The 12,508-nt window shown below is 42.6% G+C and overlaps 1 protein-coding gene across 1 annotated transcript in view; it reads left to right on the forward strand.

Moving 5' to 3' along the window:
• Positions 1 to 185: 185 nt before the first annotated feature.
• LOC102382839 (trafficking protein particle complex subunit 12-like) overlaps positions 186 to 12,508 on the forward strand; it is a gene marked incomplete at its 5' end in the record, with an annotated part of 34,876 nt that continues 22,553 nt past the window's right edge. The window contains 2 exons of the mRNA XM_006034225.3: positions 186 to 298; positions 10,331 to 10,403. Coding sequence (XP_006034287.1) covers positions 186 to 298; positions 10,331 to 10,403 — 186 coding nt within the window. The remainder of the gene's footprint in view (positions 299 to 10,330; positions 10,404 to 12,508) is intronic.

Raw genomic sequence — 12,508 nt, forward strand, 5'->3', positions numbered from 1 at the left:
CACCCCACTGTCAACGCTGCCACCCACAAACTGTCCCCCTCCCCCCCATCCCCCACTGTCTCAGGAGGCACCAATCACCCATGCTTTACACGCATGTGTAGAGGGGTCCTAGGTTAGATCACATGAAAAATTATGTACTGATAGTTCAGGCAATGATATTTCATATCAGTTATTTTTTCTTCTAGGTTCCATGGTTCCTTTTTCCATGCGGATTTTACATGCTGAACTTCCTCAATACCTAGGAAATCCCCAAGAGTCACTTGATAGACTGCACAGCATGAAAACCATCTGCACAAAAGTAAGAATTTCTTGATACAATAGAATATCTTTATATTTAAGCAGGTATATTTTATTGCCTTTTTCCAAGCTGTCCAAGTATGAAGAATACTTTTAGACTACATCCTAATTACAGCGAAGCACATAGGTGCGGTGTCTCAAAGTGCACAAGATTGTACATCATGGAGGAAACTTTTACTAAGTACAGATTAGTTTCTGGGAAGTAATATCTGTTGCCCCTTTTTAGTAATTCAGCATGTTCCTCTTTCTATGATTTCCATCTCTGCTAACTGAAGTGGGAAATATGGCTTTACCCGCTTTTCTAAACAGGAGGGTGACTCAGATAATCAGATGAAAGAAAAAGAGCCCTGCTTCTTTGTATTAACAACTGTGATAGGAGGAAGGGGAGGGTTTGACAACTGGGGACACTTGCTATGGTGTTGGAGGGTCTTTCAGGAAACTGTTACAGAGTGTACAGAGTTTGGGTATATGGAGGAAGTCTCTTTGAAGGAGCTTTTCATTTCACAAAAATAATGTCTGCTTGTGGCCATTTCATTCCCTAGATTTACAGCTGACCCCTTCCCTTCAGCTACTTCTGGATAAGCACTTTTCCCTAACTTTAAAAAACTTGCATCTAGACAGCTACTTTGTGGAGCTCCTTATTGTGTTTTGCTTACAGAGGCCTGTTCTTGTAGGATCTGGCATTTGACGTGCCTCATCCTTTCAGAGGATATTCAGTTCAGTGAAGAAGGTACTACTAGAATTCGAATATAATTGAGTTCTAAACTCCTTTTTCATGGAAGGGAAAGGAAATTCCTGAAATTTCCGTTCATTGAAGTAGAGAAATCCATTGGGATATTATTAGCCATAACATCCCCACAGGGAAAGGATTGTTAGTCAACTGAGAGGTGAAAGGAAAATAAATTAATAGGGCTGTGCTAAACAGCACCTTTCATTTCGACTTGCGTTTCGCTGTTTCAAAAGGATAGTGTTTCGTTTCGTTTCAAAGTAATGTGTTCGTTTCATTTTGTTGAAACTGTTTCGATGCATTTCGAAGTTTTGCCCATAGGCTATAATGGGGAATTATGAAAATACCTATACTTTGTCATTTCTTGGCTGATTTGGATGAAAATTGCAGGAATGGTAGCTCCTTCTGAGGGCACGAGAAGCCTGCCAGGTTTCAAGGAGATAGGTGCAGGGGTTTCTGGAAAACTGCACCTCAAACTGCTAAAAGCAAAACTCATGTCACTTGCCAGCAGTGGCAGCCTCCTGCCATCCTGCATGCAGATCCATGGGCCCACACCCCCAGGAGGACTGTGGGGCTGTGCTGGACTCCTCCCGGCGGTGCGGGCCCCTGGATCTGCATGTGGAATGACAGGAGGCTGCCACTGCCACCTGGGACCGGTGCTGGGTGCAGCCCACACCCAACGCCAGGAAGACTGCTGCTGCTGCTGGCCCCAGGCAGTAATGACAACCTCCTGTCATCCCACACGCAGATCTGGGGGCCCATACCCCCGGGAGGAGTCTGGCAGCACTGGGAAGCCAGATCGAGCTCCATGGGGCTGGGAGCACAGCCCCAGCTCTCCCCACCTCCCACCACCGGGCTGCACTCCGAGCAGCTCTGCCAGCCTCACAGAGCTCTGCCCGGCGGTGGGAGAGCCAGTAGCAGAGCCGCTCAGAGTACAGCCCTGGCAAGCACAGCCTGGCAGCGGGAGGCTCCGCAGCCCTGTGGAGCTGAGCCTGGCAGCAGGGAGCTGGGGGGAGAGACTGGCCTAGGGCTGCACTCAGAGCCACGGCTGCACTCCAAGCAGCTCTGCCACTGGCTCTCTGCCACCTCCAGCCATCGGGCTGCACTCAGAACCAGGGATGCGCTCCAAGCAGCTCCGCCAATGCCACGGAGCCCAGCCCAGTGCCAGGAGAGCCAGTGGCGGAACCACTCGGAGCACAGCCCAGCAGCATGAGGCTCCGTGGGTCCACGGAGCTGAGCCTGATGGCGGGAGGCAGGGAGAGCCACTGGCCAAGGCTACACTCAGAGCGGCTCTGCCACTCGCTCTCCTGCCACTGAGCTGAGCTCCGTGGGGCTGGCAGAGCCATTTGGAGCACAGCCCTGGCTCTCCCCCACATCCCACCACTGGGCTGCTTCAAAACGTTTTGAAACTTTTGAAACGCATTGAAACAGCCTCGGAAAAAAACACCCGTCAAAATTCCGCACAGCCCTATAAATTAGCATCTCTTCTTTTCTCCCTTTTCCCCCCGACATTATTTTGTTTTTAAAGGGGATGTTATTGTTTAGTTATTTTTACAGTCTTACTCTCAATTGGCTTTTCTTGCTTTCCTTCAAATGAATACAGCTGTAAAGCAGGAACTACAGAAGCAGGTAGAGAGGAAGGAGAGAGAATAAAGAGGAAGATTTATGAACAGAACAGTGGAAGATTTTAGACTGGTGGTAATTTAACTGCCTAAAAGGCATTTGAAACTGCTTAGAAAAGAACACTAAACCTGTCATTTCAGTATATATTTTTGTTTTGGGAAGGAGTCGGACAAATCTAATAATTGAGGCTTCAAATTTACAGAGAAAGTCATGGCACGACCAAGAAAAAACATTAAAAATTAGTATGTTGCATTCTTTGTAATGTCACCATATTACCCATGGGAACCCTTTGGAATATAAGGGAATAGTTAGGGAAACTTTGCAGCCATAAACCTATAGTGTTTTGTTTTACTACAGTACTTTAAAATGGAGAAAGAATGTTTTGAAGATGTTCATTCTCCTCATTTACAGAAGTGCATATGAATATCCATTATGTAAATCAAATGATATAGGAATCATAAAAGCTGGGGTTTGAAAAGACCTATTAGCTTACCTAGTTTTTTCTCTCTCTCCCTCCCCGTAAATACAGGTTGCTCTCCAGCACTTAGTCTACTTTTTTAATGAGCCAGTATATGTGGGGTTGACACCACTTCCCTTGGGAGACCATTCCAGTCCAATACTTATTCCTTCTAACTGTTAAAGATTTTCTTCATATTCTATTTTCCCTTTCTTAATTTCCATGACTCCTAACTTACACCTATTGTTATCATCCAAAATTGTTCTCTTTTCTTGAAGTTTACATCTTTCAGTTATTTATAAAATAATTGCCCTTAGCCAACACTTTAGCTAGCCTATGCCCGTTAAACTCTTTCACTCTTCTCATAATGCAGTATCTTCAGACCACCATTATTAATGTTTTTATTCTTTTTCTGAACATCATAAACTTGTCAGCAGGTTTTTATAATCAGATATGCAAAATTGAACTCATTGTTCAAGGTGTGGTCTGATGTTGTTGCATACACAACTATGACATTTCACTATTAGTAGTTAGTTGTCTGTAAGGCCAAGCAAATCAATATAGTCAACAAATCTGATTTAGCTGATAAATACTGCAGTCCTATAAAATATAAAACCTACCTAAATGGGTAAGTTCCATTTCAAGACTGTACCAGGACTAACAAAGCTAAAACTCTACAGTCAATATCAAAGGGGAGGAACAGCATTCTAATGGCATGGTAGTATAGCTTCTGCTTCCACAGACCTTGTAGAGCATAAAAGATTAGTATTATAGAATATTACAGTGGGAGAATTATTATAATAAACACCAAATTTACACAGAAAACTAAAGGCTATCCTAACAAAGTTGTCCTTGAATCACTAGGGTTTTGTTATGCATTTTTTTCTGGAGGTTGTCAAATGCAAACTTTTCCCAGCCTCAAATTTTATTTCATAAAATGCATAGTTGTAGATATGCCTCAAGTAGGAATTTTAGATCCTGTACATTTTTCTACTGAATTCAGATATTGTTATGAATATAACGAGTGGAAAATCACAGAAACAACAGAATTGCATATCCTGCACTTTGTGTTTGTGTGTAGATTCTGCCTTTTTGCACAATTTCAGCTTTTGGTTTTGAGGAGTTGAAGGAAAGTTTAATGCACTGTTTGCCACCACAGGCTTTTCATATATAAAGTGTTTCATTCATGCATGCACTTGAAAACCTAGTTGGAACTACTTAAATGTTAGCATTACTAAGAAAGACACCGCATTCACCTGAAGACAAAAATGTAGAAAGAAAAACTGGCAGTCTTTGATTAAATTTATTCCTGGTTAATGGGACAAAGCAGTTTTAGCTACCTGAGAAAGATCTTCTACAAGGTTGCCCTTGCTGAATTTTTGAAACTTGTTTTGTATGCACGACCATCTGCCAGTACTTCATAGTTCTTACCACACTCTTATGCTTCATAGCATCCATCTTCTTCTGCATCCCCTGCTGGTTTCACTTCCCACCCTTGTTACCCTGCTCTTCTAGAGTTCACACCAATTCTTTTGCTCTCTTTTTTTCCTTTTCATCGTCATGTTCCCTGGTCATCCCACTAATATAAATCCATATCTCTACATTTTCTTCGTTCACCTTGTTCCCTTGCTTCAGCTGTGGCTTTCCCACCATCTCCAGCCTTTCCCTATCTCCCAAACTCATCACAGCTACCACCTCCACCTCTTGGATTTACAGAGAGTAAGAGGTTGTGAATTCTTTAAAAAAATAAACTGTCTAACTGGGAACAAGGCTTGACATAAGAAACACTTTTTTTTTTAATATAAACATAAAAATTCCTGTGTTTTCTCAGCATTTCAGTGAATTCTCCTATTCTTAGGGTGATGGCTCTCAGCCGGGGTGATGCTGCCAATGCAGCTGCAGCCAGGTAAAACTCTACCGGGCACCTCCTTTAGAGCCAGATTGCGAAGCACCTGTGACAAGTGCACCCACTCATCACAGCCCCTCACTCTTGTCCCAGAAACAGGCATCAGGGACAGTTCCATATACCCCATGTGCTCCTGTTTCCAAGGGATACTGTGTGCTGTCAGACCAGCAAGGGCTGTAGCAAGATCAGGAGCTCCTGCCACAGCTGCTTTTTGATCTGGCTCTGTAGGAGATGCCTGGCTCAGTTCCACCTGGCTGCAGAGGCATTGGCAGCAGCACCCCAGTTGAGAGCCACACCCTTAAGGAGGAGAGAATTCACTGATATGCTGAGAGAACACATGGACTTTTTTTTTTTTTTTAATATAAGCATAAAAGTGGCACATGCAGTGCAGTTCCACCTGGGCACAGTAGTAGCAGCACTGCCTACACTATTGCAGCACCTCAGTATAGAACAAAACAAAATGTTGCATCTAACCTGTAGGATATGTCTGGAATTGAAAGAGCTTACCAACTGTACCAAAGAAGAATAAGGTTACATCTGCTACAATTAAATGCTTTCACCGAGATGTGGGTTTTCCAGAAAATTTTGAATTGAAAATGTTTCCAATACCCTAAATAGAGCATGATCTGATTTAGCATGTTTATTTGATGTATATTTAGTAAACAGAATAAAAAAGTACCCCATGTTAATTTTATGTCCAAATAGCCACAAACTGAAATATTTTATTAGGAAAAAAGTTACATACAGCACACTTAATGTGGTTTAAATGTTATATTCAAACAAATTCAAAGCTTTATGTGGAAAGGAATTTATTTTTATTGGAATACGTGTAAAAATGTAAAGACAATACACAATAGCATGTATTCCCCTTACATTGTTTGTTTAAATTTAAGGAAACAAACAAAGGTACTGAAAACTGTTCACACGCTAATTTTAGTACACCCAAACAACTGTGTATGATATGCCGTGGTTGTCCACTCACCTACTTCAGCAGAGTTTAACTCTCTTCCACGGAGGTCATTGTGGCACCTCCAGTTTCACTGTCACTATCTGTAGAATCATTTGCACTCATTAGTTCCATTTCAGAATCAGATTGAGGCAAATCTGATTCAGAACTACTTGAACCACATTCTCTTTTGCTAAAGGGTGGTTTTGCCAATGACTCTATGGGCAAAGGCAAATTATCATCATACTGCATCTTCTTCACTAATTGTGCTTCTGACTGATTCTCCAGAAGCAAGAGATTTTGAGAAATAGAAACAAGCTTACCAGTGCATTCATTTGGTTTTGATTTGACCTGCACAGCCAATTAGGTGAATTCATAACTTGATTTTTGGTTTATTTCATAGACATCTAGACATTTGGGCTGGAAGGGACCCCCCGGAGGACCATTGAGTCCAGCCCCCTGCCCCAGGGGCAGGAAGTCAGCAGGGATCATATGATCCCAGCAAGATAAGCATCCAAATGTTTCTTGAAAGCGTTCAAAGTGGGTGTTTGAACCGCCTCTGGCGGCGAACTATTCCAAACCTTGGGGACTCAGACAGTGAAGAAGTTCTTTCTTATGTCCAGCCTGAATCGGTCACGGTGGAGTTTGTGACCGTTCGATCTTGTCATCCCTTGGGGCGCTCTGGTGAACAGACGTTCCCCCAGATCCTGATGAGCACCCCTGATAAACTTATAGGTGGCCATCAGATCACCCCTGAGCCTGCACTTTTCCAGGCTGAAGAGCCCCGTGGCTCTCAGCCTCTCATCATAACGTTTAGATTATTATGCGAGTGTATTTACCCTCCTGTTTACAAATCAGTAAAACATATGTACTCTCTCACATACTTCCTAGAAATAGTCACCTGAAAAACCTTAATAACAACTTTGAAACTGCCAGGCTTGCCTATTGTATTGGCATCCATTCATTGTTACTAAAGAATTTTATGAAACAGTGAATTTTTAGAAATGGAAAATTTCCCACAGAAAAATAAAGCACTGGAAAATTTTCTGCCCCACATCTCTGCTTTCAGCTAAACTAGCCCAGATAATCTACAGTAGTTTAAAAGAACTACCCAAGCACCTCTCTGAACCACTATCATTAATATTAAGCAAGTCTTAGAAAAGTTGGGAAATTCCAAAGTATAGGGCACTGCAAATGTGGTTCCAGTATTTACAAAGGGTAAAAAGAATGACCCAAGGAACTACAGACAATTAGCTTGGTATTGATCCCAAATGAAACAGTGGAACAGTTCATTTGGGACTCCATTAAAGAAGAAGAAGAATTCAGGTCATGTTCTGGTTGATAAAGGCAGCTGTGCTATAGCATACTTAGTATTCTTCTGATTTAAGAGTTCTGTTGTAGCCTTATTGAACTTGAGGTGAAAGCTAGGTAACTCCAAAGAGGTGTCAGAGAGAGGAAACTATAATATTAGTTTGGACAGGACAGGAAGAAGAATAAGAAAATTTTGTAAATCCTAATGGTGTCTTCCTGAATCTTTAGGTAGTATAAGAGTGATGTTGTAATTTTGATGGTTTATAAATGATTAGAGAGGCAAGGATTTCTTAGAGTGATATCTTTTATTGGACCAACTATGTAATTGGGGGTAAAGGTAGACAAGCTTCAAATGCAAGACATTGTTACTCAGGATGTGGTACCTGGCTCCTGTAAGCAGGCACCTGAGAGAGAATGCCTTGCATTCAAAATCTTGTCTAACTTTATCCCAACTATGTAGTTGGTCCAATAAAAGATATCATCCTAAAAATCTTTTCATCTTTACTTGCATAAATGCTTTCGTCAATTTGTCCCTTAGGCACTTTGGAGCCTTTTGAAAATGGCATTTAGGAGCCTATGTCCCTTTGAAAATTGGACTTAGTTTCTTAAGTCACTTAGAGATGTAACACCTTTCAGCATTCTTGCACCTAAAACTTAAGCACCTGACTCTAGGGAAAAAATTCCCAAACCAAATTAAGCACCTGAATTCCTTACATTTTGAATGGGGAGAGTTGGTGTGTTAGACTAGGATTCATGACACTGGGTGCATCTACATGAGATACTTTACTGTGATGTAGCACAGTTTTACTATGCAGTAAGCATGTGCAAGGTTTACTGTACATGCTTACTGTGCAGTAAACCTCACTAACTGCAAGATCTGCTCCTGGTCAGCCAGCCACCAGGGGGCAGGAGATTGCTCCCTACCACCAGGAGCTGCCTACTGGTAGGGACGACTCTGCCACCAGAGCCTCGGCAGGGACTCTGTCCCCCTGCCCTGGCAGCAGGGAGCTCCAAGTCCCCCCGCTCTGAGATGGCAGTCAGGGAGCAGGGGCTGGGAGATCCTTATCTCCCAGCCCCCACTTTGCCATTGCAATTAGGGAGGAGAGAGCTGGGAGATAAGCATCTCTCAGCACCAGCGCTGGGAGTTAAGGGTCTCCCAGCCCAAGCCCTACAACAACGTAGCTGGTGCTGGGAGCTCACTGCTAGTGAGGTCTGGGGAGCTTGTTCCCCACTCAGCTCTGTGTGCCAGAGCTGGACGGAGAATAGGCTGAGGAGCTTGTTGCCTGCTCAGCTCTGTGACTGCAGAGCTGAACAGGGAACAAGCTCTCCAACCTGTTCCCTGCACATGTCTGCACTCACAGAGCTGAGTGGGAACAGGCTCCCCAGCCTCCACCCCACAGTCTCAGAACAGGGGCAGGTCCCAGCCCTGTGCCCCAATCAACTGATGAAGGCACAGGGCTTAGAAAGAGTTACAGGGGTGGGGTAGGTCCCAGCCCCCTGCCCCAGTACACTGGTGGAGCAGCTAGCAGTGAACTAGCTGCTAGCTGCCCCACTGGCGAATGGGGCAGGGAGTTGGGACCTGCCCACACCTGCAGCTCTTTCCAAGTCCTCTGTCCCTGATTGAGAAACCACGCCAGGAGCTCCCTGCTGCTGGGGCAGGGGAACGTTTGTCCCCACCCCAGCAGCAGGCAGACCCCTAAGGGCAGGGTGCAATGATCCAGCCCCTGGGCTAGCACCCAGAGGGAGTTTAGAGCTTTGTCTGCTGGCGGCAGGGGCCCATTGCAGGGCCCTAGGAGGCGAGACCAGTTTGCTGCTATTAGCAGCAAATCTGCTCCCACTTCCCTGCATGAGTAAATGCCTGCCAAGGAGTGTTTACTCTCAAATAGTTTACTCGCAGGTTAACTGATCCCAGATCAAATGCATGTGTAGATGTACCCACTAAATGCTTTTTAGATTTTGCATTTTTTTTAAATCTTTGAATAAAAACAGAAACAGTGATGGCAGCAGGGATTAGTCTTGTATTTACAGACCTAAATTTCGTCTTATGTCAGAATTAGGCACTAAGTCCTGGTTTGGCTCTAGCTTTTGAAAATACTATGCTGTGTATCTTTGTCAGCTGCTAGCACAATTTAAATGCTACAGCAATGTAAAACTAAAATAATAATTTTCCTTAAATTGACAGGAGTTGAAGATCACTGTGTAGGCAGTGCACTCGGCTCCCTGGAGAGGGAGCCCCTTGTATGCTGCTGATCAGCTAAACACAGCAGCTAATTAAAGAGGGTTTGGGGTTTTTTTAAAGCAGTCTTTTGCAACCAAAGAGATGAAGCTGTAACAGGGGATGGAGAGCAAGAGGAACTGGGTGATCTTCAGGACTGGACACATTTGAAAAAAAAATAAAATGATGGCAGAGAAAAAAGGGGTCTTGACTTGCTTTTCAAATGAAACCAGGGGCACATAGTGTAACTCACAAATTCCAGTGGATCTACATATTCATTTTTCAGATAATGCAGCAAACAGCAGTTTACAGTATTTGAGATCAATACTAAATAAAAAGCAGCCATGAAATCCGAACTTCCAGAGGGAGAGCAGACATAAGTTATGAATATTATTTAATTAAGAAGAAAAAAGAAAATTCTGTTTAAAACCATAACCCTAGTGAATTTGGTGATGCATCATTTTGTTTAAAAACCCACATACCTTAGTTCTCATGTGGAATCATTTTGCCATTTTTGCAAAAGCTAATAATAATTCTCTTGTGAAACATATTTGATATTTTACTTAACAAAATGTATATGCCTCTGGTGTATGCTATCTTTTAATTCTTTGTGGGTATCATAAACCTGAACTCAGACATCATCTGCAGTACAAAGGCTTTCTCACTTTATGTAATTGATGTAACTGAGGACGATCAGTGATTCTGAAACGTGTCCATGTGAAACATTCATGTTTATATTGGTTTCATATAGACTGTGACAACTGTGAATAATTTGCATGTAATACAAACGATGTAATTCCAGATTGCTGTTCTAAACTCATGTTAGTTGTTTAAAAAATTTGATACAGATCTTGGAAAACTTGGAGCAAGGTTTAGCAGAAGATGGAAGTATGACTAACATTACACAAGAGAACAGACAAGGTACGTATTTTTTTTAAACCCCTTTTCACAGGCAGTGTATTTTTATCACTTGCTCATGTGTGCCAGAAGTTTTCACAAGACTGCCCCAAAGCTGTTAAAAACGCAGTTTTGTCATCTTATAGTCTGTTCAGCCTTTGAAATTATACACTTTGTACTGTTATTTGCTGGAATTCATTTCACAGTTTTGCCCTTTATTTTGATCAAATTGGTGCATTCAATCAAATCTCCTTTCTACTTAGAAGAAACAAAGGACATGGCTGCCATATTGCAGAGATAGATATACAAGTAATTCAGTGCATTGCAGAGGCATTGGAGAGAGACCAGATGGACATTCCGTCTTAAGCCTTGGCTCATTGCCTTGATCAGTTGTCTTCTCTGAAACCTGAAAAACTTGTTTGGATCCAAACTTGTCCCTTGCATCTGGTAGTACCAGCAGGTTACTTGAAGGGTCTTCTGCTCTGTATTGCCTGTTTTGATTTCAAGTTTATGAAAGATTTTTATTCCCTTCTTTTTTTCTGTCTGAAAATTCTGATTCTTTTGTCCTTTGCACTTCTGTAATAACATTAAACAATTGGGAGGGGAGAAAGGAATGGAAGAGCTTAGGTAAGAATGTGGGATAAAATTGTGAAAAGCATCATAAATTCTATTTTCAAATGTAGTTTAGAAAGCTTTAATGACTAAATTAGTGGAATTTAAAATTAGGGACTTAAATGCCTAAATCAGCCTTGAAAATAAAACTTAGGTTCATATGTCACTAAAATGATCTAGAACATTTAACCTGAGGTGACTTTGACATTTTTGTGATGGGTCAGATGAACCCCTCATAGAGCTTTACAAACAAAGGGGTTGTATCCCAATAAACCAGTAACCTTTCTGATGCAGCTGGCTGTTTTAAGAGTTAACCTGGTCAAGTCTTCCAGGACAGAGTTCCCCTTACAGGTATAGGAAATAGAAGCCTGTCCTACGGGTGTGGAGAGAATCTGTCTGGACGGAGTTACTAGCACTGTGAAATTTTGCTATTGACAGATCTCTAAATAATCCCAGTATTTGTCAGTTTGTGGAAGTGCAGGAGCATGTATGTGCAGCACCTAGCAGACAGACACTTTTATGCGTATTCTCATGAATAATAAATTGACTTTCTTCTTAAGTTGAGACAAAAAAACAATAAAAAATAAATGATTTAATATGCACCAGAACTTGCTCACAGCCCTCAAGCAGCTCCCTATTCCCTAGATAGCTGGATAAAGTGAAGCTCCATCTTCTTCCCCATAGCTGCCCTTTCTACCTGTTTTCCAGATTCTTTTATGTGCTTCATCACTTTCTTCTCTAGTGGATCCCCTCATTTCCTCCGTGCCTTCTTCTCGTTTCCCTCAGAATCAGATCACATTCTGCCTGTACCCACAAAAACTTCTCTCCTAGCTGTTTAATGGCCCTCTGTCCTGCAGGTTGCCTCTCATCTGCAGGCATCTGGCTTCTTACCTTCAGAGCTGTGCTCAACTCAGCAGGAGACAAAACTAAAAAAAGGCAGCCAGCAGTTACCAGGGGACAGGGCTGCTGAGCATTTAGGAGAGATGCTGCTGTGCTTAGAGTACAGCTGCCTGTCTGTTTAATGCTGCCAAAAGGCCCTGGAGACCCTTGCAGGGACTGTTGGCTGCTCTTATCTAAGGAGGTCAGCCAGGTCTGCTCCCTGCTTGCCTCTGTGCTGCAGTTTGAGCTGCAGGAATCTTATTATATATGTTTTGGTATGAGATCTAGCTGTAACAAACCTTATTAACTGCATCTGAAGACAGCCTCAATTCCTTATAGAGATTATACCCAGTATGTAATTTTCTTATTGCTGGGATAAGGAGGTGCTCCTCCAACCAGCCCATCACTTGCATCTCCTCCTGCCTGGAACAGAGCATCTCATTTGCTAGTCGTTCGATAGGAGGGGAGATTTAGCATTGCACCATTTGCCCAGCAGCACTTTCCTTTTCGCTAAGGAATCAGTTTTGCAGCTGGATGAATAGAAATTCAGAGCACAGAGCCGCAGTACAATCCAACCCTAAATTAATAATAACTAAACAGAGATGTTGAAATCAGAGGTGTAGCAACAAGGACTTGCA

The sequence above is a fragment of the Alligator sinensis genome, unplaced genomic scaffold, assembly GCF_000455745.1.
Source record: "Alligator sinensis unplaced genomic scaffold, ASM45574v1 scaffold2_1, whole genome shotgun sequence".
In the NCBI taxonomy this organism is placed as follows: domain Eukaryota; kingdom Metazoa; phylum Chordata; order Crocodylia; family Alligatoridae; genus Alligator; species Alligator sinensis.